Here is a 27,649-nt window from a genome sequence, read left to right on the forward strand (position 1 = left end):
TTCCCTTCTCCAACGGATAAGATCTCATGATTCTGGGGAACTGATGTAGGATCTCACACAATTGATCTCTTGATCCTCGCCAACTAATCTCACAGTTGACCCCCTTGGACAGCGTTATGGTATTTAAAATGTCTATATTAGGGAGATGTTGCAACCCCCTTATAAGGAATATTTCGTTTCCTACTTCAATCGATGTGGAATTTCACAATCCAACATTAGTGGAGGCCAGAGCCCTCGTTGCCACACTAGGTGTTTGATTATGATATTATTTGTAAAAGTCCAAGCCCACGGTGAGTAAATATTATCTATTTTATCTTGTTATGTATCCCCTCAACTTCACAATTGTAAGACATTCTATTAGAGAGAAGTTTCTACGCCTTTAACATTTAGATTTAGAGAGTTGGGGCTAGACCAGACCTTATCTTATCATATTTACTAGCACGTGAATCACAACCCAAGCGTTAGTGTCTGCAAAGCTGCCATGCCCCTTCACCGGGTCAGCCTCATCCTCGTTGGATGCGCCACTGGTCCACACTCTACTTGTATCCAAACACTCCTTGTCCAATTTCCAGTCAACGACGCATCACGTGTCCCACGCACCCATCTCACATCCCCCTAAAATTTAACCCCATTTTTTCCTTTTACACTTAGAAATTGGGTTTAGAACAGAGTACGGACTGAAATCATTACATTCATAAGGAAAATGAGATGGGAAAGTTCAAGAACAAGATGAGATTAACACAACCATACAGCAACCAACACGGAGAAGAAATAGATATGGTTAATTACTACAGAACAGGGCCACAATCCCGGGTGTGGTTTTAATTTTAGTACTCCGCGGCGGGGAGGGGCTCATGGGTGAACCCAATGAAGAACAGCTCATAGACAATGCCAGCCAAGCCGCCGCCAATCAGTGGGCCGGCCCAGTAGATCCAGTGCTGGGCCCAAGACCCAGCCACGACGGCGGGTCCGAATGCCACGGCCGGGTTCATGGAAGCGCCGGTGAATGGGCCGCCCACCAGAATGTTGGCGGCCACTATGAAACCGATGGCGATGGGTGCTATCACTCCCAACTCACCCTTTTTGGGGTCGATGGCGGTGGCGTAAACTGTGTACACTAATCCGAATGTCATTACGATCTCGAATACGAGCGCCTCCCACACTCCCACCCCTGCTGACAGCGAGAATCCAGAAATTACCTGCCAACATTTATCATTACGAAAAATTACTCTTAATTTCAAGCTTGAAATTGAAAATGTTTAATATTTAATTGTGAAATTAACCATGAGCAAGGTTAATTAAATGACTCACTACGTCCGTGATGACGAATTTAAGCAACAAGTTAGCGACAAGAGCGCCGAGGAGCTGGGCTATCCAGTAGAGAATGCCGCGGAGGAGGGTGATATTTCCGCCTACTAAGGCTCCGAAAGTGACGGCGGGGTTGAGGTGGCCGCCGGAGATGTTGGCGCCGGTGGAGACTCCGACGAAAAGGGCAAAGCCATGAGCTAAGGAAGCGATGATGAGAGCAGCAGGGGAGGTGGGAGAATTATGGGTGAGTTTAGAGAAAGCAAGACCCGAACCTTGGCCAGCGAAAACAAAGATTAGAGTGGAAATGAACTCGGCCAAGGCGGCCTTCAGGGCGGCGGGATGGGTGGCCTCCTCCGGCCGGCCGACGGCGATTACTATCCTCTGGAACGGCATGGTGGAGTAAATAAGACAGAGGAGTTACAGTGGAAGTGATATCTCCGGGGGATGACAATGCCAAATCCCTCCTACGGTTTATATTGAAATCGACAGGACCATGAACAGCTGACTACTGCCGGTTGCCGGTAAAGCTGAATGCAAAAGATTTATTTTTATTTTATTTTTATCTCGCCTTACCAACCTGATTTATTTTTATTTAATTTTTAAGAACGAGTGGTGGGTTTTAGATGTTACAAATACTACTAAAGCTAAACACGTAGCGATGTGCGAGCAAGGATGTTGGACCCCGAGGTAGTAGAGATTACTTATATCCCATTAAAAGATTAATGTCACAAATTTATGATCTAAAATTAAGAGGACATCTATTTTGTATGTTTTGGGAATTTAGCACGTGTATTAATAGTGTAAGGAACCAAATTTCGTGTGCTAGAAGGGAGGGAAGAAAAAAAGAAAAATAAAAATAAAAATGAGGAGGAGCCACGTGGGTGGGGCTCACCGGCTGAGAGATGGTACACATCATCATACAAAATAGAGCACCAGCTGGCATTGTGACTGGGCAGTTATGATTGGTGACCTATGTACTTTCTGCCAGCTCTGCTCACTGACCTCTCTGTTTTCCATTGGTGTCGTGGACCCACACTCCCTGACCCTTGACCAAGTTCTAAGTATATTAAAAATTAAATATATAGGGAAGCCCATTTCGAATTGAATGGCCCATTCAACCTCAATCCTCAACCAATATTTTGGCCCATTCGGCCCAAATGCAAGGTGGACACCCACCCTGTGGAAACCTCCCCCAAGACTTAATATCTCCAGGTAGTAGGAATCTCTTCCGAGTAGACATGGGGTTGGAGAGGAGGATAATATTTACTAGCGGTGGACTTAAACTGTTATTAATGGTATCAAGTCCAGTCAGCAAGACACGGGTGGGAGTAGGGCTACTCCTACCAAAGATTGTCGAAAATATCTTGTCTCACAAGAAGAACGAGGGAGAGAAAGACAAGAAGAAAAGCTAATCCACGACTAGCCAATCATAGAAGACCCAAATCATTATCAATCTAATAATTAAAATAATACAATCTGTTTTTATCAAATATTATATAAATTTCTTGAACCAACAATTTCTTTTTTGGAAGTGTTGAGAAAGAGAAAGGTAGTGGAGAAGTAGTAGTAGTAGTAGCAGACAGCAAAGTCAATTAAAATAAATAAATATAACAAAAAAAAAAAAAAGAATGGGATGATGCTTTACTTGGTGATGCTGGTGCGCCACACACCCTTGCGTTCCATCGCCTCCCGGGCACTCACCGCCCGCCCACCGCGACACCCTCACGCCAAGTATAATCCTTATCTCTCCCTCTTCTCTCCGTTTTCTTCCAACTAAAAAAGACTCAAACTTTCCCAACTATTCCACGTTTTAACCACAACCCATTTCTCAAACCACCCTAAATTTGGTAAATTTGAAGTCTTTTTAAAGCATTATGAACTGGGGTTGACGCAAAATTAAAATGACCCAACCCACGTTGTAGTAGTGTGTAGTAGTACACCCCAATGATTGGGTGGCCCATGAAAAGATGCTTAGTTAATAATTGGGTTAAAGTATAGTAGCCGGCGGGATTGAAGTGGGTGGGTTCTTGTTTTGGTCAACCTCCATTATGTGATGACATAAATTACTGAATGTGTCACATAAAATAGTAATAGTTAAATGAGGGGCTTTGTGGTTATTGCGAGAGATGGGGGGGTTAGGGAATAGCGCAAATTCTGTGGTTCCAGGCTTGCAAACTAATCCTACAGAAAGGAATCGTGCGTAAAAAGTAATGGGTGGGGTTTGCTTCAAAGCCAACCGAATCTCACTCGTTTCTTAGCCTCCTCTTACTTACATTGCTTCCTCTTCTTCTTCTTCTCTATATATAACTTCCATTCTTCGCCCATCTTTTTCATATCAATCAATTCACTATTCTTAACATTCCCTCAAGAAAAATGGCTGAAACCCCAGATGAAAACCAGGCTCAAATCATGAAGGGCAAGCGAACCAAACGCTCAAGACCGCCCTCTGTTTCTTCCGCATCTTCGGCTGCTGATTGTTCTAGCTCCTCCGCTGGGTTAGCCCGAGAAGGAGAAGAGGATCAGGATTTGGCTAATTGTTTGATGCTTTTGGCGCAGGGGAGAACTCGAACAGGGGCTTGTAGCAGCAGCAGCAGCAGCCCTGTTTTGGTTCGACAGAAATTGGCTGCTAATCAATCGTTGTTTCTTTATCAGTGCAAAACTTGCGATCGTTATTTTCCTTCTTTTCAAGCCTTGGGTGGACATAGAGCTAGCCATAAAAAGCCCAAATTCAACAACATTGTTAATACCTCTGTTCCGCAACCCCATTTTACACCCTCTGATTCAATCCAACTCTCCTTGCAATTGTCCACCACCAGCCGTCTTCCTCCTCCGCCGCCCCCCGCTGCCGTTAACGACCTCATCAAACCCAAGGTTCATGAGTGTTCCATTTGTGGAGCGGAATTCTCCTCCGGCCAGGCCCTCGGCGGCCATATGAGAAGACACAGAGCGTTGACCGCCAATCCGACTAGAGGTGCTACTACTACTACTACTACTACAACTCCGCAGTTGCAGGATTTGATGACAAAGAAAAAGAGGAATATGTTGGAGTTGGATCTTAACCTTCCGGCGCCGGAGGAAGACCGGCACCGGCCACCGGTAGCTGTGTTCTCCGGCGCATCGCCATTGGTGGATTGCCATTACTGATCTTTTCTTTTTCTTTTTTTTTTCCCCTACTGTTGTCGCAAACATCGCATCATTTGCAGCAAATTAAAACTCCCAATTGGGATTCAATTAATTCCTTCTTGGGGTTTGGATTTGAGTATACAATTCATTAATTCGATTCCTAATGCGTATCTATTAATTTGGCTAACTTCAATTCAGTTCAATTCTAACTCAAGATCACCCATCTTCAATGTTGTTAATTATATTGATTTCTTTTTTAATTTGGACGCAAAGGCACCATTTTTGCATCAATTGTTGATGGTACAAGTCTTGTTTTTTGGGGAATATTTTGTTTGGAGGAAAAACAAAAAGGTGGGTTGGCGTTAGTTTCTTCTTGTTAGCATGTTGGTTATGTTCTTGGGATCATTAAACAAAAAAAAAACGACAAATTTAGTTTCTCGCCGTGTAAGAAGCATGTGATAGAGAAGTAGAGAGGAAGGAAAAGGAAACGAGAAAACTCGAGCTAAAAGAGAGAGAAAAGAAAAGGAAACGAGAAACTCGAACTAAAAGTAGAAGTAGAGAGAACGGAATAGGAAACGAGAAAACTCGAACCGAAAGTAGTGGATTATGTAAGGTTCTCGTGTTTCTCCTCTCACTTTAACGTCACTTTAAAACTAAAACCGTTTCGGTTTCCTCTCCCTCGATAAATTATTTGAAGAAGTTATATCAATGTATGTAAACTATTTTAAATTAGNATATATATATATATATATATATATATATATATATTTCATAATTTAGCCTTAAATTTAAAATATTCTATAAAATATAATATTATTTAAAAAAAAAATCAAATTATAACAAAATTTACATTAAAATAATGTGTTGGGCCGGAGGGCCCAAAAGTGTCCAACTTTGAAGTCAAACGTTCAGAGCTGGGCCGGCCGGCCTTTGCTGGCGAAGATGAAGAAACTATAAGCATGCCATTTGTTTTGTGAATCCCTTCGGCTTTCTCTGACCTAGAGATCATCGGAGGAAGCTTGAACTTTAATGGCGGTTCCAGGCAGGCGCAACGGTGTCGTAGACGAAGACGATTACGAGGAAGATAACGCCCTTTTTGAAGAGAATGGTGTCATTGAATTCGATTCCGATACGCCACCTCACCTCCGCGCCCTAGCTACCGCCGCACAGCTCGGCGACGTTAATGGCCTTCGTAACGCTATAGGTTCAACTCATTCCTTCCAATCGCACTGCGATTTTCTACCAGTTCTGTTGCTAGACTTTTCTGTTAATTTTACTGGATTATTCACTGTCCTGATTAGGTCGGGATGATCTTTTTTCGATTAATTTTACAACGTTCTTCTGCTTAAATATCTGATCATCATTCAGTTACTCTACTCTGAAAAGATGGTAGTTTTAATGAATGCATGTTGGTTTTCTTGTTCATTTCAATTGTGATGAGGTCTTAATGGGAGCCCCTCTTTTGGTTTATGACAATTTAATCTCAGAAAGTTTTTGTGTGTATCTTTTATGTTTATGTTGATGCAGAATCAGTTGCATGAAGAGGAAACTACATGTAATTCATTTCATTGAGTGGTTTGCATTTTATGATATTCTATTTTCATACCATTAGTGTCTTTCATATCCATTCTTTTTACTGTAAGCTATGTGAATCGAGGCCTCTGGTTTTAATTTTGCTGGAGCTTTTTTTCTCGTTATGAGTTTAATGTTAATGTTGCCTCCCTTGTCGGCTTTCTTTCAGATAACTTAACGATGGGAAGTATAAATGACGCTGTGGAAGATGGGGACACTGTTCTACACCTTACCTGTCTATATGGCCATCTGCCATGTGTCCAGGTTGGCTACCCTATGCAAGCTTCAACATATTTTATTTTGAACTTTTTATGATTTGTGGCTTATTTTTAAATAAATTATGCTTTATATAGTTGCTGGTGGAAAGAGGGGCAAACTTGGAGGTTCAAGATGAAGATGGTGCCATTCCTTTGCATGATGCTTCTGCTGGGGGTGAGTAGGCTGTTAGAAACAATTTCCACTTTTGAGCTCACAGTAATAAAAGATTTAGCTCTTCAAAATGTTGCTATGCGTTTGAGTGCTGCTTTTTTCTGATCTTCATCCGGGTTCCTAAATTTGCCATTGGAATTTCTTTAATTATCTTGAACTTGATAGTGAAGGTTTCGGAATGGGCTTTTTCTTCTTTTCTTTTCGGTATGCCGCTCCACAATCAAGGAGTGTGGAGTAACCCAATCGAGTCTTGCTGGTCTCATTTTTTTTCTCCTCCTCCAATGATCTGTGCAGGTTATGTAGAGATTGTACAATTCCTAATAAATAGTGCTAATGGCACAGACGGTGTGAAGAGGATGGTAGAGTCAGTTGATGCAGAAGGTGACACTGTAAGTAGCTGGTTTATCTTGGATGTCCAAAGTTTTATCCTTTTTGATAAACAGATAGCTAAGTTTTATCAATTGCCCGTAGCAGATATTTGCTAGTAGCAACGACCATGTTAAACTATACCTTCCTTGTTGATGCAATAAAATATAGATAATACACCTAGTTTTTTTGGCTTTACTGTAAAGCACAGGGCAACATTATTCTAGAAATTTTGTCTGTGGTACGGTTACATTTGCTTCTTCAACAATATGAATAATGGACTTTTGTAAGTTTAAGAAATCCTTTTACACATCACACATGCTAGCGAATGTTATCTGCCTGCTCTTGTTGAAAAGAGATAATGACTTCCTATATCTTTGTAGCATAACCTTCTAGAAAACTTTTAAAACCGTCATGGAGTAGTAATCAGTTCCAATAATGTCATTGCTACCAAATTGATTGTGAACATTATTTTTACAGCCTCTTCATCATGCTGCAAGAGGCGAGCATGCTGCAGTTATAAGGTTACTGCTAGCTTCAGGGGCATCTCCCACCAAGGAGAATACATACGGGAAGGTTTGTATTTTGACTGAATATTGGAACTTCATCTTCCTGTATTTGGCGGTGCCCATTTTCTAAAGTATTGCTTCTGTTTAACAGGCCCCAACTGAACTTGCCGATCCCGGGACAGAGGCCAGGACGATCTTGGAAGCTGCCTCAGCCCACATGGCAATGGGGTGTCAGTAGGCTCCATCTGATAGCGGTGCTTAAAATGACTTAGGCAACTTTTTGGGCTTCACAGTTTTAGGTTTATTGTCTCTAACTTTGTTGATAGTGTTTCAGTTTTCTTTTTCTTAAGTTTATTCTACTACTACAGAGACGCTTTCATGTCTAGATATGAAAGTTTTATAATATTGGAGAGGTAGTCATGTTATTTTAGAATCTTTGGTTGCATTCTATATAGTAACATTGGAGTAATTCAAGTGATTTTTTTAGAGCCTTTGTAGGTAGAGAATATTGTAAAACATAATTTTGTATGAAAAATAGTCAAGAACTGAAAATATTAGGGTTAGAAATTAAATTCAAGAAGAATTCAGATGGGATCCATTTTATAAAAAACATAGATCATTGCTGCTGGTTGGTAGTGAAACCGATGAGAAACAGACGATGGGGTGAATATTACCTTTCTTTATGAACCAAACTTGTGGTTGGGGGAGGAGTTTCCTGTGATTGCCTTTCCAACATGAAGGGGCCATTGGTTGCCTAATACTGTTTATGCTAGGAGTCCATTGTACACAATACAAAAAGACAGAAAATTATTGTGAAGGGGGAAACCTTCCTTTACAATTTCAAAAAGATAAATTGTGAAAGACAAAAAACAAAGCTGAGCTCAAAGTCTCTCCTCTTGTTTTCCATTCAAATTTGCCACACCCCTAGAGTAAATATTGTCTTGTTGTTTGGTTTACCGTTTTAAAATGCATCTATTAGGGTGAAGTTTCATCTATTAGGGTGAAGTTTCCACACCTTATAACCAATGTTTCGTTTCCTTCTCTAATCGATGTGAGATCTCACAATCCACCCCCTTGGAGCGTTCCCCTCTCTAACCGATGTGATATCTCACAATCCACCCCCTTGGAGCGTTCCCCTCTCTAACCGATGTGAGATCTCACAATCCACCCTCTTGGAGCCCACCGTCCTCATTTGCACACTCCCCGATGACTGACTCCGATACCATTTGTAACAACCCCTAGTATCCTTGCTAGCACACCGGTCGATGACTGACTCTAATACCATTTGTAACAGCTCAAGTCCACCAATAGTAGATGTTGTTCGCTTTGACCAATTACGTATCAACGTTAGCCTCACGGTTTTAGAACGCATATGCTAGAGAGAGGTTTCTATATCTTTAATGTTTCATTTTACTCTCCAACCAATATAGAGATCTCACAAACTTGATGTAAATATTTAGTTTAGATGTAGAATTGTGATATATCGAGTGAATAATGTGTTTGATCAGCCAAATTTGCATAAATCCAAAGGATGGGAGGAGAAACTGGAAGAAGAAGAAGAAAATTTACATAAGTGTGTGGTTTGATGTATTTAGCTTTCTTTTTCAACTCCCAATTACAGTCATTTAAGCAAACAAACAACTCATTGACAAGGAGAAGCAGTAGGAGACATGTACAGAAACTGTGGATAAGGAGAATCATGCTATATGTTTGGTGCTCGAGTTTTCAGAGGCAGCAACCTGTTGTTGATGCAGCCTGGAATTCCTGCTGCTTCAGAATGTTTCTTTTTACAACAGTGGAACCCTGTTCAATTAGACTAGGAGCCTCCATGATCTGTACCACCAAAAAACAAAGGTTCATACAACGAACGAGGCGATCGATTTCTCGAGGTTAGTACTCGAAATTGGTTTGATAGATATCTACCTTCAATGCCAACTCTTCAAAGCATTTCTCCACATTCTCTCTGGTTTTAGCGCTGCATTCAAGGAAATGGGATCCAAGCTCTTTTGCTAGAGCAGCCCCCTCCTCTCTGCTCACAGCCCTTTCAGATTCCTATGTTCAACACACATGAACTTCTATCATTTTTCAAGCTGAATACCATAGAGCTTAGAAACATTCCCTAAACGATTATCGCTACTCGTGAATAGCGTTTGTCGATAAATCATTCAAAAATGCAGGTGTTCAACTTGAGGAGTGTTCTCTAGAACACCAGAGAAAGAAGCAAACTTACTCTGTCAACCTTATTACCAATAAGCATCTTGACACAGTCCTTATTCGTCGAGTAGAGTTCCACTTCTTTAGCCCATACATCGGATAAGTTCTCGAACGTTTCTCTCCGTGTGACATCATAGACTACCACAAGATAATAAACATTTCAGGATAAATGAACAGCACATAACCCAGAGAAACATTAGCTCAGAAGACAGCAAAATGTCAGTGAAACATCCTTCAGCATTGGCCTTACCAAGAATGATCCCTTGGGCACCTCTATAGTAGGAGCTGGTTAATGTTCTGAATCTCTCTTGTCCAGCTGCAAGAAACCAAGGCTTAAACAAGTTCAAAACCAGTCCATCTGAAGTGAAAAACTATTGGAAACCGTGAAACAATTGAGATTCCAATGACTTTGGCAAACTTTCTTCTTCCCAAATCATTTAGACAGGAACAACAAAAGAGAGACAGTTCGAGCAGAGATAAAATTTGGAGTATAGGTCCAAATTTAGTTCTAACAAGTTCAGATACAAAACGAAGTGAAAATCTCCAGAATTTGAACCAAAAATGGCAGATAAAAGAACCGTTTAAAGCTTAATCATTACCAGTGTCCCAGATTGTCAGCTTCAATCTCTTCCCACCCACCTTAAGCAGCTTGATCTTAAAATCCACACCTAAAAAGAAACAAACTGTTGAAAAAAAAGAACAAAACAGATCCAAACACAGAACCAAAGCACCACAAAGAAGAAGAAGATGAGAAGGGCATGTCCTGTTCATCTTTTTCCTTCATGCGCTTCTTGAATGCAAAAGAAAAAGTGGGGTTTGGTTGTTGTGGCAAAACAAAACATACCAATAGTAGGGGCAAGATTTTCAAGATCAGTAGAGATGAAGCTGAGAAGAAGACTACTTTTGCCGACACCCGAATCGCCGATCAACAAAACCTTAAACGACAGATCGTAATTGCTGGTCTGGCCGGAAGAGGATCCCATTTTGATGATCCAAATGAAAGAACAGAAAAAATGGGATTACAAAATTCTATTGGGCCATGTTTGTTTATGTAAGAAAACAGGGAAGAAGGAAGAAGGAAGAAGTTCCAAGAAAACGGCTAAGTGAGCACCAGGTGAGACGACAACGTATTTGTTCTTTGCCCTTCCCCTTTTTCTTTTCTTAGATGAAATGTAATGTTATTGTCTCTATTATACCCTTTCTTTTATGGGAATTCCATGGTTTTGTCCCAACTCTACTGCTTGGCTCGCTGTTTCAGCAAACTTGTTTCTTGTAAACCAAGTTTTTTCTTGGAATAAACTTCAAATTATTTTTGTAAATTCAAAATGGGATTTTTATGATCAGATATTCCTTGCAAAAAAAATTCAAATTTTGAAATAAAGCTAACATTTTTCTGTCCTTGGAGTAACTGTTTATATGCAATAATTTAATCTTTTTTTTAGGCGTAGTGGGAATCTCAATCATCATTAAGAAAGATCATGATGGATGGATGGATGGATGGATGGATGTGGGAATCTCAATCATCATTAAGAAAGATCATGATGGATGGATGGATGGATGGATGGATGGATGGATGATCTTCAGCTTTTCCGTCATTTTCACTCGGATTTTATTTTCTAATTAGACAGACCGTTATATTTCGAAATGATCGTGTACTTTTTAGCTCTAAACTCCATGGGCCATTTATAAATTGGCCCAATAATTCGTAAACGATTATGGGCCGTAGCCCATATTGGTTCTCTCATTTTGGGCCTTTTAGGTCCTTTTATGTCGCCGGGACGACGATGGAGTAGCTTTGTCAGTCGGAAATTCGGATCCGGTAAAGAAGCAACGCCGAAGTTCGACGGCGATGGACAGAGAGTGGGGGTCGAAGCCGGGAAGTGGAGGAGCGGCCTTTGCTCAGAATGAAGCTATCGATCGTCGAGAGCGTCTTCGACGGCTTGCTCTCGAGACCATCGATCTCGTCTAGGATCCCTACTTTATGCGCAATCATTAGTGAATTTTGTTGCACTTTTCCATTCTATGATCATATTTCGGCATGTAGAAACTAAACATATTTTTTATTGTTGTATCTATTCAGGCAAAATGAAAGAAAATTGTTGTATCTAACAGCTAAGATGCTTGAACCATATTATTGTAAAAAAAAAAAAAAAAAAAAACCCATAATTTTTAATATTTCTCAAAATCGCTGATTCTAGCACGAACAATTCACAACAATACTCAAAACGCTTAAAATTTGAAAAGAAAAAAATACATTTATGAAAGAAATGACCAAAATTTGAGATCAACAATGTAGAGCTATGATGAACTTGTTTCTGCAACTAACTTACAAGTATCATAGGGGAAATAAAAAAAAACATGCAGCCCCTTAGCAACTGAATGTAGAATCTTCATGGGCGATTTCCCTTATTTCCTTTTCAATAGTAGAAGAGTAAGGGGAGAGAGAAATGTCGTAAGCTCAATATGAATGGAAGTATAAATTAAGACTCTACCAGAGGAACTGCAGAAGATTATGTTAGGACGTGGAAAAGAGTGTTAAAATAATCTACAAGCGAACGGCTGAGAATTTTAAAGCACTTGCACAACCTGGGTCTCATCGCCACCATTTGTCACCCACAACCCTCCACAGATTCCAAAATGAAGGCTCTCCGATCTTCAATCGTTGTAATATGCATCGCCTGCTGCAGGAAAACTTCCGGAGGAGAAATTGAATTGTAAGGATATGCATGTGGAGCAACATTCCTCAGCTTGCGAGAGCATTTTGAGGGAATGCTTTCTGAAATATGAACTCAAGAAAACGTTGGGAATAGAATGTAGGATCCACAGAAGAGATGGACAATGAATCAAATTGAATAGATTTATATGCATGTTCGATCTTCTTGCTCATATTGTACTCTTGTAGAATGTCGATGATCCCCAGATATAGAACCACATCATAAGCCTCGTGAAACATCTGATTTTCTTCTTCTCCTAGAATTTGCTCAGCTCTTGCTGGCATGTTCACTCCAAGTTGGATTTGGAGCCTGCATGACGGAGTGTGAAACGATTTTCTCAATTGCAATTCTTTCTGATAGATATTGTTAAATACCAGTAATTGCAAGAAGAGTAGCGAGTAAAGATTAATAAACCATAACCTACTTTGTAAACATGATTCTACTGTGGTTGACAAACAAACACTGAGACGTGCTTGAAGATATGTCTCAATCTTCAAGCTATAATAATGATCAGACAGGTTGATTCTTGATTAGGTCAGCTGTCTTGCTCTTACCATGTATGCATGATTACATAAGTAGTTGGAAGAATGAGAATTTTGTGGGGATGAAAAGTAGTACCTTGCAGTACCAGGCAACAGAAGATCCACTTCCTCATCCCCAGCTGCAGATGATGCTCGCAAACGGCTGCCTCTGATGTGGGGGCCAACAACAACACTGTTATCATCTGTGCGAGGTACTAAGACAAGGCCTTGTGGGTAGGTCGATATGTCTTCCTCGAAAGGATCTGCCATTTAATATTAGCAGCTAGTTGTGTCAAGTACATCAAATCAAATCAAATCAAATCAAATCAGAAAATCAACTGGGTGACTGGCTAAACACAAAATTATACTCAATCCAATGCATAACAGATGAAATTTAGATGGCCACAAGTACCGAGATCCGAAAATTCTCCCAATTGTAAGCTCAGTCTCAATGGCAAAACAGAATAGGATCTTAGGCTGGATAATCAGCAAGCTAAGGTAATTGGCATCCGTCAATATCAAACTAATGTTTCAATTCAAGTCATACTCATAGCATATCAATAGCCAACGTCTGGAGATAAGACTGGTAAACGTTATGTTGGATATGGAAAACTAATGGAGAAAATTTTCCAGAGGTCCATAAGAACTGTCAAATCAAAATTACTCTAATATTCATAATTTCATATGAAAATGAAAAGTACTGCCGAACTTTGAATATTATCTAGGTCCACCAACCTTGCTTTCCTAGCATTATACTGGCAAACAGAATAATAAAATTCTAAAATGTACAGCTTCATATTCATAACCAATAAATACCTGATTTTGGATCTCAGAATATCAAAAATCTCGCAGCAGTATAAATTAAGGGATCTTCATTTTGTGATTTCTCCAATCCATGTAATTTTTACCGTATAAGTTATTTAGCCTATTCTTAATGTATTATATCCTTTTTTAAAAATTTGAAGCCGGAGCGATTATAAATATTGACCGGAAATACAAAAGATAAAAAAAAGTTCTCATTTGATACTCACCATCCTCCGCAAGAATTTCCAACCCATCAGCCCTTATGCTTCGATTGTAAGATATGTGGGATTGTAGCCGTTGTGGGGCACGATAATGTACACCCAACAAAAGGCTATAGTCCATGATATTCTGCACTTCTAGGAATTTACTATCAATCTCGATCTGCCTGTATTGAAGAGAACATGTGATTTAAGAATGACAAACACACACACACACATGCCTTTCAATGTTGAAAAATGCTTGTTCAGCAATAGTTGTTTGGTGAGCTAGAGTTCCTTCAATCAAGTACTGCTCTATCTCAAACGTATAGCATGCTTGGAAGAAAAAATCAATTCTATGACATACTAACGTATAGCCTTCCCAGAAATAGAGAATAATTTAAGTATGCCTTACTTTAATAAAGCCTCTCGCCAAGTAGGTTCCAAATAAAACGAGTAGTTCAAATCTAAATCCTTGAGTATGGTGTTTTCATCTATTTCAACCTTGTCTGCTGATCGTCCAAGGGACGAACCCTTCAAATCAAATCTCCGATGAATTCTCAACTCTGTGCAGAACATATTTCCCATTACTACAAAGCGAAACTGCACAAAAACAAAATGTTAGCTGATAAAATATTAGTTGTTTGAAGTTATTATTTAACAACTTGAATTTCAAAGCAAGTTTGAAGAAACATTTAAAATCATGCGGTCACAATGAGGTCAGAAATAACATATGATAACCTAAATTCTAATTTTCTAACAATATGCTAGGGTCTGTGTACATCTAGAACGCATCATATGTGGAAGAACCGGAGAATGCCACAGGCTAGGACAAAAGCTCCAAGTTTTGGAGTTTAATACCTTATGACCGCTGGATGGTTTGATTCTATGAAGGCCAAAAAATTTTGTGACCAGTGTATTCTCATATGACCTCACATGATGATGATAATCTGGAAGCATCCGCAGAAGAACCTACAGCAAAACATTTGTAGATGTCATTGGCATATAAATGAATAAAACACACGGAAAATTCATGAGTGACAGTTTAATCCGGCGGACTTGTTAAGGCAACTCGAGAACTATGAGGGTTATTCGGCATGATGGGTTGTCTTTTTTCTTAAAGCATGAGATAAAGTTGCGGTACTTCTTCAAACTCAAATCTCAAGTAGTCTACTTTACTCAGAAAAGATATGTTATTCCTTGGTATGCATCTTACAAATGCATTTCAATCAAATGAAATATACACATGCATAAAAAAAATAACTCAGTATCATCCAACAGAAAAATGAAACACCTACGTTATCAAAATACGGTGTTACATTTTCTAAACCCAATAAATACTTCTAAATCATAATTCAATCTGAACTCTCAGAATTTAGTTTTTTTCTTTTTTTTTTTTACTTGGAGAATCATGCAATCAAAATACGGTGCTACATTTTCTAAGCCGTTGCATAATTTCCAAGAAGAAAAATATCTATGTGCTATGCAGAAGTTACTCTGGAAAATTTACAATTTCTATGAAAGTTTAATCATTGCATGTAGGGGTGTGCAACAATTTGGACGCTCATTGCAACTTGCAAGTAGAGATGAACACACCTTAACTTCAGATTTTCGGAGTGTTTTAATCATGAAATGATCATCTTGGGACAGAAAGAAGACACTGCCACTCTTCCCAGGTGAAGATAGCTCTCTAAGAGCATCATTGCCACAAATGGACATCATGTAGTCAGCAGCATCAATCTTAAACATCTCCCTCAGATTCCTATAACGAATTTTTATAAAGATATGAATCAAGAGGATGCAGAGAAAGCATAAATTCCATCATCTTTGTGCACATCTCTTCTTTTTTGAGAACTACATTTCTTCTTACTTGCAACCCTAGTAAATGCAAGTTAGAATGCATAACAAAACTATGAGATTAATCGAGTACATTCTCCCATCTTGAAACTTAACAGAACTTTGATTTTCCACATAAAGAAGATACCTGGGGTGGAAAAAAGCCAATTTTCCAAGACAATTACATTAAGAGACATTTAAGAAAAATAATGTTGAAACTTGACAGAAATGACTAAGAAGAAGAGCATCGTTCATAAATCATCTGCATACAGTTTCATAACTAAACATATTTAATCCTCCATTTCATAATTACAAGAAAAGAGATTAAGCAACATGGAAAACTAGATATTCTAGAAAAACTATCACGAATGAATATTTTCACATGTATAATGATAGGACAGTAACTAATAGACAGTTGACCTTTGCCTTAACTTTTGTATCATGTATTTTGCAATTTGTCCTGAATTAGGAAAATATAAGGATAAAAGAATTTTCTCCTTCTCATTGATGCTGACATAGTGTTGGTAAGGAAAACAACACGAGCAGAAGGATTCAACCATGCTCAAGGTACATGGTAGAGATGCCCAGATTGCCACATAATCGAGCTTGTAGAAGCACATTTCCAGGTCAATTGTAAAAGGAAGCAAAATTCTTTTATATATATAAAAGAATTTCAAGGAGAGGAGAGCCCAGACCTGCACCAAGGCAGGTTACCAAAAACATCTCCAATCGGAAGAAATTGAATTCATATTAAAATCTTTCACAAAGTTGAGTGTTTTTACACCAAAAGCCAAAAGGGATGGTGATTCATAAAAGCTATTAAATGATTTCTTCTAATCCCTCAAGATCTTGAAACCTTTCATTCCATATAGACCACAAGAAAACCGTTATAAAATTCTCTCAAGTAGTATTTATAAAGCTGTGCGTCAGAAACAACAAGACAAAAGAGTGAGGACCGACAAAGACATCCAGCCATAATTTGTTTGGCTATCATCTAAGCAGCTCCATTTCTGACCAAATATTTCATCATGAAAATTGGTAAACAAGTAGCACATTTAAATCACTTGAATCATAGCGATCATAAGGGTAAGCATCACCATATAAATGTCTACATCCCTGGAAAGTGAACAAAAGCCCCTGAAAGACAATATACTATACACAACTATATCGGCATACGGATAGACTTCACATGTATAAAGTTTAAGGAAAAAAAAAGCATCCCAGCATATGAAGGAATCGACGATTGAAGGTATCTAAAAGACTTTGCATCCTGTGACTCTGCATGCATATATAAATGAATGATCTGCGTACATAACAACCCTAAATGTTAAAGCCCAGCATCTAACCTGAAGACCATCGGACAATAATCTTTCCACTTAAAATCTTCTGAATGATGAGGTGGAGTCAACTGGGAACCTTCTTTAGGGAAGTTCATCCAAAAGCTTGCTCGAGGACCAAAGTCTGAACTCCTGACTTCCCGCCTTTGTATGGGTGTAATTTTACCCACAGTGTATCTGACCACATTCTAATGTATGTTCAATACTAACTTCTCAACGTTGTTGACGGTATAAACCATATAAATTCATCTTTATGGTCACAAATAACCAGTAGTAACTGGCAAGTAAATAAGGATTTTGAGTTCAAGAACAAAAAATACACAAGAAAGCATCATTCCCTCTGTCCTCTAAGTGACCGATTTATGATTTATGATTTATGCCCGTTCTCATTTAGTCATTTTCTTCAATAATCTATTTTCGCTGGTAATATTATTTCTAGGACAGAGGTTTTTAAATGATATTCATGAATTTACGACTTCCATGCCAACGAAAGAGGGTAATTGATATAATTATCAAAATCCAGGCACAAGCAACAAATCGTGGATAAAGAAATAAGTCTGAGATATTCTAAAAGAAACACAATTCGGGATTTTTGTTTAAATGTAGTTAAATGAGCATACCTGATTCCAAGTTGTAAACTGAGCATCAAATCGTAACTCCTATGACCTTTTATGATCATCTCACCTGGTTTCTTAACCTCTTTGACCAGCTTTCTCTGTCTTCGTTTTCCTTTTTTGGATGATGGGGAGGAAAAACTATTATTTATAACGAGTTCACTGATAAGTACACCTTGCATATACTCGCGTTCCAAAATTGGTATTTTTGTATCTATTTCATTTCCACCCAATTCATAGTCTGATAATCCTGATGAAGAGTCGTGTCCAATTACTTTTTCAATTGCTACCTCAAGACTCCAGCGCCTTTCAAGGGAAACATTTTTAGTGCGATAATGTTCCAGATTTAACAAACTGCCCTTTGAGATCTTATCAGATGAAACTCCAGAGGATTGCTGGTTCTCACCAACCTTGAAATTTCCCATATCCCCTGTAGTAGCATGATGAATATGTGCATGATTCGGCTTTTTTAAATCGGGTAACAACCCTCTTTTTCGCAAAGCCTTCAGGTAAATTTCTTGAACTGCTGGAAGGCGACTTCCTTTTGGATAGAATGACCCTTTTCCATCCTTCAGGCCCCTAGTCCACGTCCCCACATAGCAGCTTCCATCACTCCACATGTATACCCCGAACCCATGCATCATGCCACCCAACCAGTTTCCTTCAAATGAGTCACCATTTATCCAAGTAAGGGTTCCTTTCCCTGACATCGTCCCTGCTTTCATATTCCCCAAATAAACATTTCCATTAGCCCATGTATACTTACCGGGCCCTTCAGGTGTTCCCTGCATCCAAGATCCTTCAAAAGTATCCCCATTTGGATAGACTTGATAACCTAAACCATGTTTCAAATTCAATTTCCATCGTCCCTTATAAATCAAATTATCAGGACCTTTATATGTTCCTGTACCATAAATAAAACCACCTGAAAATTCACCCTCGTAAACTGCTCCAGAAGGAAATCGAAGTTTTCCAGTCCCATGCCTCCTCCCCCTTCTCCACTCACCCTCATATATGCATCCATCTGACCAGACATATTTCCCCGTGCCCTCAGGGATGTTATCAAGAAGAGACCCAGAATACAACTCATCATTGACAAGCAATAGCTCCGCAACTCTGAAGCAAGCAGACTCAGAGCTAAGAACAGTTTCACCATTTGTTATCGCAGATGTGACGCATTTGCTTGAAATGGCATCGAGTGATTTCGTTCTTCCGGCAGAAGAAAGTGTCCCTTCCACGTTTTCAACGATGGCCTCAGGGCCAGACATGCACAATGCCCAAAGGAGTCAATTTCTTAATAAAATATTAATTTCCAACGCACCCCATCCGCTATAAGACAGACAGGATATCGTACAAAGAATGTTTATTGCAGGAAGAAAATTGTTGGCTCCAACTTTCGTCCTTTGATCTGCAGAAACAAGAAACTTGTTAGCATGAATACAAAACAAAGTCTACCAAGAGAATAATACGAGTTTAGGGGGCATGATGAAATCAGTTATTATTCCCTGTGGATAAAATCACAATACGAACAGAAACAGAGCATACGAGAGCAATTTTATTTATTCGCTAGTTTTCACGACTGATTTGAGAACGGTAGTATTCATAGTTGGTAAGGAAGGCAATTGGTGTATGATGGTAGGATTGAACACTCCATAACGTACTAAAAAAGTTGGATCTGGCACCATCTTCAAAGCTGATATTTCATAAAAAGCAACACACACAATCACAATCAAGCTTGTTCTCTTTCTGTAGAGCTGATAAAACCAGATAGGCAAAATCAAACCACGGAGATAAGTCGTGGCGAGAGGAAACAAAATCAAGCGACAAAGGAAGACCAATGCCGTAATGTTAGAATCAGTTTCTGGAGTGACCAAGCAGGTGTTGAAAACTAATGAGCACAATACAACATCTAAATTCAATGCTGATTCTCAGAAACAAACATCGAAATGAAATGAATCGAACTCTTGAGTTCACCATTACATGATCGAGTTTCCAAACATCATGCATAGAAATAGCAGAAAAAACAGTAAAAATACATAAAAAGAAACAAAGCAAGTGAAGTGTAAGGATTTCATGTGCATCCAAACAAATATACAGTCATACTCAGAATCAAAGCAAGAAGAAATGAACAGAGATAGAAAGAGAGATTATACCTCCGGAGAAGAGAATCAAAACAGAGTGGGAGGATCTGAGAAGAGGAGCAAAGTAGGTGCGGTTGGAAGTGGAAAAACACCTTCAGAACCCTTCTCAGACTCGCTTTCAGATCGATCTTTTTGAGTTGGAGAGTGACGATTATGGATCAAAATTCTGCGAGCTGATCACTTTTGAACTAACCCAGCACTCTATCTTAATCTTTAGCCAGACATTGCCTCCATTAAAAAACAACTATTTCAAACCCAATTTCCTCCCAATTTCGTTCGCATCTCTTCCCCCGAATCTTCACACATTTTTTCCCCCTTTTTTTAACCTTTTCCGAAAACAAAAAATTCCTTTTTTTCTTTTTTTTCTTTTTTAATTGTTAATTTACCGATTTAGTAAATTTCATAAATGTTTTTAAACTTTTAGTTTTTTACCTTTTAGATATTTAATATAATTAATATTTTTAAATAGTATGATCTTAATTAACATAGTTTCTATAATTTAAAATTTTTTAATCAGATATTATAATTGGATCACATCTCATTAATCACTTTTAAATTGATATTAATTCGGATTAAATTAAAATTATTTATTCACACATTGTATCATATATTTAATATGTGTATAGTAGTAACATTCATGATTTTATTAAACGTGACCAAATTATATTTAAAAAAACTTAAAAATAATATTATAGGGATTAAATTAAAATGTATAAAATGGTATCCCGTAATGGTAATTTTGCTTTTTGCTTTATGCTTTATTAGAACCTTTTCACATTCTGTCAGTTTCTCCATTTAACTAATATTAATTATTTGAAGAAAATAAAAATAATAATAAATCGATAATAAGTTGATAAGCTTACGTGTTGTACGTCTCTATGCTTATTATTTAAATTTTTTAAAATTTCTAATTAGTCAATTAAATTTACAAATAATTTATTTGAAGTTAGATGGGAGGCATTATAATTTAAAATTTATCGTATGATAATACAATTAAATTAACATAAGATTTCATTAATTTAATTTATTCAACTTTTATGTGTTTTTTTATTTTGAGTTAAAAATTATTTAACCAAAGGTGATGTTTATTGGTAAGAATCAATTGGGCTGCATCAAGTGTGTGCGTGAAGAAACAGTGATGGGGTGCGGAAAGAACCCAAAAGGCCGTGGCAGTTCCAACGGCCCAATAACACCTTTTATACAGTCCCAATAATATTCATAAATTTAATTTTTAAAATAAATAATACAAATTATATAATTATTAAACATGACCTTAAACATAAAATCGAATTATTTACTGACTGAGATTTAACTTCCGTTAAATTTCACACTCATTAGAGAGAAACAAGCGCCCGATGTGAGCCCCAAAGGGAGGTGGATGGTGAGATCTCACATCGATTGAAAAGATAAATGAGTGCTAGCGAGGACATTAGACCCTAAAAGGGGTGGATTGTAAGATCCCGTTGAAGATGAAAACGAAATATTTTTTTTATAAGGGTGTGGAAACCTCCCGTTAGCAGACACGTTTTAAAAAACTTGAGAGAAAACTAGGGGAATAACGAATAAGACAATATCTGCCAGTGGTGGACGGTTACAACTTCTAATTTATATGCTTCATGAAATTACAATATCTAACGCACTATTAAAAAAAATTAAATTAAAGGATGGATGACCAACATTTTTTAGTACAACAAAGATGAGTGAAGATTCGAACATTTGATCTCGAATAAAAAAAAAATATAAATTATAATCGAGTTATACTTAATATACTAACTACGTTAAATTCTAAAAAGACGACTAGTTAGTTTGAATATTCAAATGATTCTAAACTTATGTAACGATATAGTATGGTTATCAATGAGTTAGGTTGAATAGCAACTCGCCATTAATTTGTTTCAATTAATCACGTAGAAATATCTAGTATGTTCATAAGCAACGATGTATAAGTCTTTATTTGGTCCCTGACCACTCGACAATAAAAGCAAAATAATAACGATTAATTTTAATATTTAAATATCAAATTCACGCAATTAAAATATTATTTTTACCCTATATTTTGAATATATATATATATATATTATTTATAAGAGGAAGAAGAAAAAAAAAAAAACCAAAATAGTGGTTTTGCCCAAATTCCAATGAAATTCCAGTTAGATTAGGGGTAACTACCAACATAATTTATTTTCTTTTAATACATGAAGTATAATAAATAAAATCTTGTTTTTTTTTTTTTTTAAATATTTTATTTTATCTAATTTTCCAATTGTTTACTGAACTTTAGTTGTATCTCAATTTTCTTAAATAAGAAATTATGAAATTTTCATGATTTGAATGTGACTGACGGTCTATAAAAAGAATATCTATATTTTATCAATATAATTAAACTTTTCTACGAAAAAATTCTTTCAACATTTAAAGCATAAGACCACTTATTTATTTTAGTGATTAAATTTCATAAAACTTCGATATTTAAATAAAAATAAGTATTGGAAGGCGTCCATTAATTGTTATCATAGGTCTTTGAAGAACCCATGGTACTGCATTATTTAATTTGACTAATCAAACTTCAATTAAACTGATAAATACGAAATATATATTAATATTATTTTCTTAAGACCAAATACCTTGAACGGGCATTTTGGTCAAATAAGAGACGCCTATTTTCCTACCCTTTAATTATTCATTACAAGACTCTTCCAATTTCATTCAATCCATTAACGAGATATGCGGGCTAAATTACAAAATTCCACATATACCCTTCATCTTCTTCTAGAATACCTTGTTATTTCCTTATATGTTTATCATTTTTCTTTATTTATTTAATTCCACGTCATTTATTTTTTTCTTTGAATTCAACAATTATAAATGTTATATTATTTATTAATATATTTTTTAAACGATTAAAAACATAATGAAATTATTAGCCCCCTAAGTACTAAACTAATACTACTAAGAAACATTGATTAAATTTTTGTAATTTTATGTAACGTTTAAAAGTCAATGTTGAAGCTATCAATATTAACACAATTTTTTTTATTATTATTTGAAATTTTTATACATTTCTTGAATTTATGGAGAGTTTGATTAGTCTTTGTTTTCGTATAAATTAAATTTCTTAATTCGCAAATATTACGTGTCAGTTCCTTAGTGGTCTGTGAGATTAGTTTCCTTCACGGCAATCTCACCTCCAATCTGGCTGAGCTTCATACATTTGGCTATAAATAGCATATGGTGGATCTCTCCTTTCATTCATATAACTCATCAGTTTGCAAATTGAAGGTGTCGGAAATGGCGAGCCAAGCAGTCCTTGTTGCAACGTTCTTGTTCTTCGTCCTCCGTTTTGGTACGATATTGTTTCTTTCTCGAGATGTTAGTAATAATAATGTTTAGTTCGTTTGATCACGTCATTATATTATTTCAGGGGCGGAAGCTGCTACGATAACGGTGAGAAACAATTGTCCGAGAACCATATGGCCAGCAACATTAACAAGCGGTCCAGGACAACCTCAACTATCAACAACTGGATTCGAATTAGCTCCCGGAGCGTCAAGGTCGTTTAACGTCCCAGCGCCATGGACCGGTCGAGTATGGGCAAGAACCCGATGCTCCAACAACGGTGGACGGTTCACTTGCTTGACAGGAGATTGCGGTCGTGGGCTCTCATGCAATGGCGCAGGAGGAGTCCCACCAGCGACGTTAGCTGAATTCACAGTCGCCCCGAACGGCGGGCAAGATTTCTACGATGTCAGCCTCGTCGATGGGTTCAACATTCCAGCCACCATCACGACCCAAGGCGGGACAGGGCCATGCAGATCCTCCAACTGCCGTAATGACGTGAATAGGGTATGTCCGGGGGAATTGCAAGTGAGATCGGGCAACGAAGTGATTGGTTGCAAGAGTGCTTGCTTTGCATTCAACCAGCCTCAGTATTGCTGCACTGGAGCGTTCAATGACCCTAACAAGTGCAGGCCAACAAACTACTCAATGATTTTCGAGAACCAATGCCCGGATGCTTATAGCTACGCATATGATGATAAGAACAGCACTTTCACTTGCAACAACAGGCCAAATTATGTCATCACATTCTGCGGTTGAGAACAATAACTACAAATAATTAAGAATAAAGATATAACACCGTACAGTGTTATATGAACAAACTTGACAAAGTCTTATCTTATGTCAACTCCATATTTCTGCATTAAATATTAATAAAGAAAGAAAATAAAATCCAACTTCCAATTATTATTCTCTCTCAATATTGCTTGAATTGGATATATATATATATATATATATATATATATATATATATATATATATATATAATAAAAAAATTAAAAATTTTAATTTAATTTTAATAAATAAATAAATAATTATTTAATTATTTAAGCTAAAATTATATAGTAGTTTCCTTAAAGTTACATAAGATTATTAATTATTTATTTATATGTATTTATAGAATTAGAAAAAGGTGCAATTATGAAATTGACGTAGGATTGAAATTGAGTATAAATATTATTCCGTGGAGTGATGGGAAAAAAAAAATCAGTTATTTTCGTTAAATTTGGACTGCCCACCGTGTTGGAGTGATTTCAGAGAGTTTGGGAATAATTAAAAATGGCCCATTCTTATGCGAATTGGTAATTCGTCGCTGCCCCATTCTATTCGCTCGTTCCGATCCACTTCCAAACAATCCGCTTCTTCTTCATCTTCTTCTTCATCTAGGGCTTCTTCTTCACATCAATAATTCAATTCTCAAAGCGTATCTCGGATTCTTGACAATGGCGAAGAGGAGGGAGACGTCTCAGAGGAAGAAGGGCAAAAGACAACCACCACTGATTGATAATATACCCAAGTACTCTCAACAGCGCCGAAGCTCACCGCCTAAACGCCGCACTGATTTCTCCTCTCTCTTTTGCTATTCATCTTCTATTGCTCACCGAGGTATCTTTTAATTTTGTACCTTTTTGTTTCTGGAACTGTCTGAACTAACCTAGCTTGTGATTAATTTTGGAATTTGTTTGTGTACTGGATTTGATGACTCTCACTGTCATTGTATCGCCTCGGATCTCTCTAGCACAATGTTTGATATTTTTCTGTTNGTTTTTTTTTTTTTTTTTTTTTCATCACATTATTATCTTTGATTTCCGGATATTGCTAGACATTGTTTCTACGATCCTGTATTGTCATCTAGTTCTTGGAGAGAAAAAAATTGTGTTTAGACTGATTCACGAAATTGGCCCTATTTTCAGTTATAATACTCACCGTTACCTGTTAACTAGTTCTTTTCATTCACACACGGACAATAATTTACATCCATTATTCTGGCAACAGTTGAAAATGGAGGGCAGGAGTTCTTTGTGGTTATCGTGTTCCATGTTGTGTATCTTGGGGAGTTCGGATCTGAAACAATATAAATGGTCAAATTAGTGTTCTGAATTTTATTTGTTTGCACTCAGCACTGTCCTTAATGATTTAGTGTCAGATGAACCCTACCCCAGCCAGAAATTTCCCTTGACCATGAGTATGTGATGTGTTGCCCTCTTTGAGGTGGTCTCTCTTAGTTGGGTATTCGTAGTGTAGTTGGCTTTTAGATGAAATTCGTGGCCCCTAGTGAGAGGAATGTGTCAATGGATGATTTAATGTTTGTTCTTATGATGGAAATTTTAATGATCCAATAGCCAGATGCATCTATGTCTATCATCCAATATAAGAATTAAGATATTATTAACTACTTCTTGATTGTTTCGTATTACTTATATGGATATTTGTTGCATCAGAAATATCTGGCTCGAGAGATCCTATATAGCAATTAGCAATTCCACAAGTTTTATTTTTCATTTCATTTTGTCAACCCTTTCCTGTTGAAGTGCGCTTGATTCTGTTTTCTTTAGTATTTTGGAATGGGAAAAGTCTCAATGTTATATTTGGATTATATGTTAAATGATTGAAACTGAACCTGAAGTCTTTTGGACATGTTAGGCACAGCTGCCTTCCCACAATTCTCCTTGAATCACTCAGATAATACAAATGAAGAACTCTCTTCGAGCTCTTTGGTCAAATGCAGCAACTCGTCTGGGGAAGATGATGAACTTAGCCAATGCTCAAGTCCTGATGATATCCAATCAGTTGAATGCCGCCTCAGTGAAAGGTCTGCTTGTTATGTTAAACTGTTGTTAAAAAATAAGCTATCAAATTTCTTTTCTTTATTCATATTAGTGAGTATTTTGATTATCCTTTTTCAGTTCATGCAAGGCTTTAAGCAAGAGAAAATGTACTTCTAAGATATCATACCCTGTTCGTAAAAAATTACCAGATTCAGAAAGCAACAGTCTTTCTGAAACTCCAGAGAATGTACAGTTGTGGTCTACTGAAGTAAGTAATGTGCTATTCTTTATCATTAAATTCAAAAAAATTCTGTGTGTATTATGATTTTCATTTAGAAGTATCCAGCCTTTCTACTCTTCCTTTTAATGTCTATGCTTAAACCTCTGTGCATGACATTTACCTTCCTTCAGAGTTTTGAGGAGAGGAGTTCAAACACAACGGCAGAGTTTCAAGATCAATCATGTGGTATGCGCTTGATTTGTATATCAATATCTGCCATTTTGTTTTGAAGTTATCTTGGCCATACTATTCCTGCCAAAAATACCATGCTTCGTGAAATAGAAAAAGATTTTGCCTTTTACCATTAAGCTGAGAAACATGTACAGCATCTTCCATTTTTTCAATACACAATGATCATTAAGAATGCATGTTTGAAAGATCAATGTCTTCCAGTGTAATGGCCCAAGCCCAGGAAAAGCTTAAAGAGGACAATATCTACTAGCGGTGGGCTTCGGCCGTTACACCTAGATTCCATGCATTCATTCTGTTACATCATGTTGTTCCGTTGGGTTTTTCTTACGAGATATCAAATATGATGAAACTCTTTGTCTTCTTTAAGCAGATAAAGGGTCTTCATCAAACTCAAGCAGAATTGAAGACAATGACCTACACGTCGACAGAGGACGAGGAAAAAGGGAAAGAAAGCCAAAAGTTCCCTTCGATGTAAGTTGGGGTCTCAAAATTTATTCCAATGCATGGAAAACAAAGTAAAGACCAGTTGTATATTATGTTATGATAAAACAATATTCTTCGGTCTGTAGGAAGAGACGACCATTTCTGTTAAAGCAACAAGAAAATTTCGTCGAATGAGGATAATGCGGTACCTTGGGCTTGCGGCTCCAGTTGGCTCTCCTTTTTCACCAATTGCCTGAGCCATTATCATCCAATCCGGCTTCCTAGTAAAGTTTTCAATCTGCAGGGTTCAGTTTATCTGTCAACTCATTTTGCATTAGTAAAATGTTCCTAATTTTGTTCTCATATTTATCCCACCATATATTGCTTCATCATTTGTAAATAGGCTGAGGTTTTGATGACATTAATTAGAATCCCTTTTTATTATTATTATCCGTCTTCATTAACTTAAAGAAGTTTGTCTACTTTTAATTCCCTCGTCCCGATACTGCATGGCATGTTCCTTGAACTTTAATGTAAATCAGAGTGCGGAAGTTGAAATTTTGATGGTCTAGAATCTGTGGATGGACATCTCTCTCCAGCCGTGGGCTCATTTGAAGATGGGGACAACATCCAGGTATTGCCTATCAGTTTGATAAATTATGAGTACCTTAAAGAAATCTTTGCACACTTATTGTGTATGTTTGGTTCACCACTTGGAAATAATCATTTTGTTACCTGAGAGTTTGTAGCAGAGGTTTATGAATTAGAAGGATTAGAAAACGAGTAGGGTATGATAAACAAACCTATTACTATTTTATACATTTAGTTTGTATCTCAGACAATACAAGTCAAACCTTACGAGCTGAAGGGTTTGAAACGGATATATAAATTATGGCCAATACTAGGTATATAAGTAGGGATTTCAAATCTTGAGGTTATGCATACTCTGGCAACATTACGTAATG

The 27,649-nt window shown here is 37.3% G+C and overlaps 7 protein-coding genes across 8 annotated transcripts; 4 read left to right on the forward strand and 3 right to left on the reverse strand.

Annotated features, from left to right (window-relative positions):
* Positions 1–659: 659 nt before the first annotated feature.
* On the reverse strand, positions 660–1,769 carry LOC111789968 (aquaporin TIP1-1-like). Its single transcript, XM_023670711.1, has 2 exons — positions 1,312–1,769; positions 660–1,199 (listed from the first exon to the last, which is right to left on the reverse strand). Exons 1-2 carry the CDS (start codon positions 1,699–1,701, stop codon positions 828–830), a joined length of 762 nt encoding a protein of 253 aa, XP_023526479.1. The 5' UTR covers positions 1,702–1,769; the 3' UTR covers positions 660–827.
* A 1,864-nt stretch (positions 1,770–3,633) lies between these two features.
* LOC111791396 (zinc finger protein ZAT5-like) lies at positions 3,634–4,585 on the forward strand. Its single transcript, XM_023672717.1, has one exon. It carries the CDS (start codon positions 3,682–3,684, stop codon positions 4,450–4,452), a length of 771 nt encoding a protein of 256 aa, XP_023528485.1. The 5' UTR covers positions 3,634–3,681; the 3' UTR covers positions 4,453–4,585.
* An 816-nt stretch (positions 4,586–5,401) lies between these two features.
* LOC111789922 (tankyrase-1) lies at positions 5,402–7,785 on the forward strand. Its single transcript, XM_023670647.1, has 6 exons — positions 5,402–5,635; positions 6,173–6,267; positions 6,357–6,435; positions 6,727–6,821; positions 7,279–7,374; positions 7,459–7,785. Exons 1-6 carry the CDS (start codon positions 5,461–5,463, stop codon positions 7,543–7,545), a joined length of 627 nt encoding a protein of 208 aa, XP_023526415.1. The 5' UTR covers positions 5,402–5,460; the 3' UTR covers positions 7,546–7,785.
* Positions 7,786–8,798: 1,013 nt separating this feature from the next.
* Positions 8,799–10,697, reverse strand: LOC111790078 (ras-related protein RABC2a-like). Its single transcript, XM_023670877.1, has 6 exons — positions 10,366–10,697; positions 10,121–10,189; positions 9,772–9,837; positions 9,538–9,659; positions 9,231–9,359; positions 8,799–9,140 (listed from the first exon to the last, which is right to left on the reverse strand). The coding sequence occupies exons 1-6, from the start codon at positions 10,502–10,504 to the stop codon at positions 9,033–9,035; spliced, it is 633 nt and encodes a 210-aa protein (XP_023526645.1). The 5' UTR covers positions 10,505–10,697; the 3' UTR covers positions 8,799–9,032.
* A 1,085-nt stretch (positions 10,698–11,782) lies between these two features.
* On the reverse strand, positions 11,783–19,981 carry LOC111790559 (phosphatidylinositol 4-phosphate 5-kinase 9-like). The gene is made up of 9 exons (XM_023671508.1): positions 19,698–19,981; positions 17,551–18,952; positions 16,940–17,107; positions 15,354–15,519; positions 14,619–14,729; positions 14,173–14,360; positions 13,788–13,945; positions 12,854–13,019; positions 11,783–12,544 (listed from the first exon to the last, which is right to left on the reverse strand). The coding sequence occupies exons 2-9, from the start codon at positions 18,810–18,812 to the stop codon at positions 12,265–12,267; spliced, it is 2,499 nt and encodes an 832-aa protein (XP_023527276.1). The 5' UTR covers positions 18,813–18,952; positions 19,698–19,981; the 3' UTR covers positions 11,783–12,264.
* A 2,957-nt stretch (positions 19,982–22,938) lies between these two features.
* Positions 22,939–23,927, forward strand: LOC111789764 (thaumatin-like protein 1b). The gene is made up of 2 exons (XM_023670445.1): positions 22,939–23,028; positions 23,107–23,927. Exons 1-2 carry the CDS (start codon positions 22,974–22,976, stop codon positions 23,778–23,780), a joined length of 729 nt encoding a protein of 242 aa, XP_023526213.1. The 5' UTR covers positions 22,939–22,973; the 3' UTR covers positions 23,781–23,927.
* Positions 23,928–24,252: 325 nt separating this feature from the next.
* On the forward strand, positions 24,253–27,420 carry LOC111789763. Of its 2 annotated transcripts, none has more exons than XM_023670443.1 (6): positions 24,253–24,626; positions 25,665–25,833; positions 25,928–26,057; positions 26,201–26,255; positions 26,629–26,732; positions 26,831–27,420. In XM_023670443.1, the coding sequence occupies exons 1-6, from the start codon at positions 24,464–24,466 to the stop codon at positions 26,939–26,941; spliced, it is 732 nt and encodes a 243-aa protein (XP_023526211.1). In that variant the 5' UTR covers positions 24,253–24,463; the 3' UTR covers positions 26,942–27,420. The 2 variants fall into 2 exon arrangements, with proteins under 2 accessions (XP_023526211.1, XP_023526212.1); XM_023670444.1 differs by having other exon boundaries at positions 26,632–26,732.
* Positions 27,421–27,649: the final 229 nt, after the last annotated feature.

Source organism: Cucurbita pepo, chromosome LG03 (assembly GCF_002806865.2).
Source record: "Cucurbita pepo subsp. pepo cultivar mu-cu-16 chromosome LG03, ASM280686v2, whole genome shotgun sequence".
In the NCBI taxonomy this organism is placed as follows: domain Eukaryota; kingdom Viridiplantae; phylum Streptophyta; class Magnoliopsida; order Cucurbitales; family Cucurbitaceae; genus Cucurbita; species Cucurbita pepo.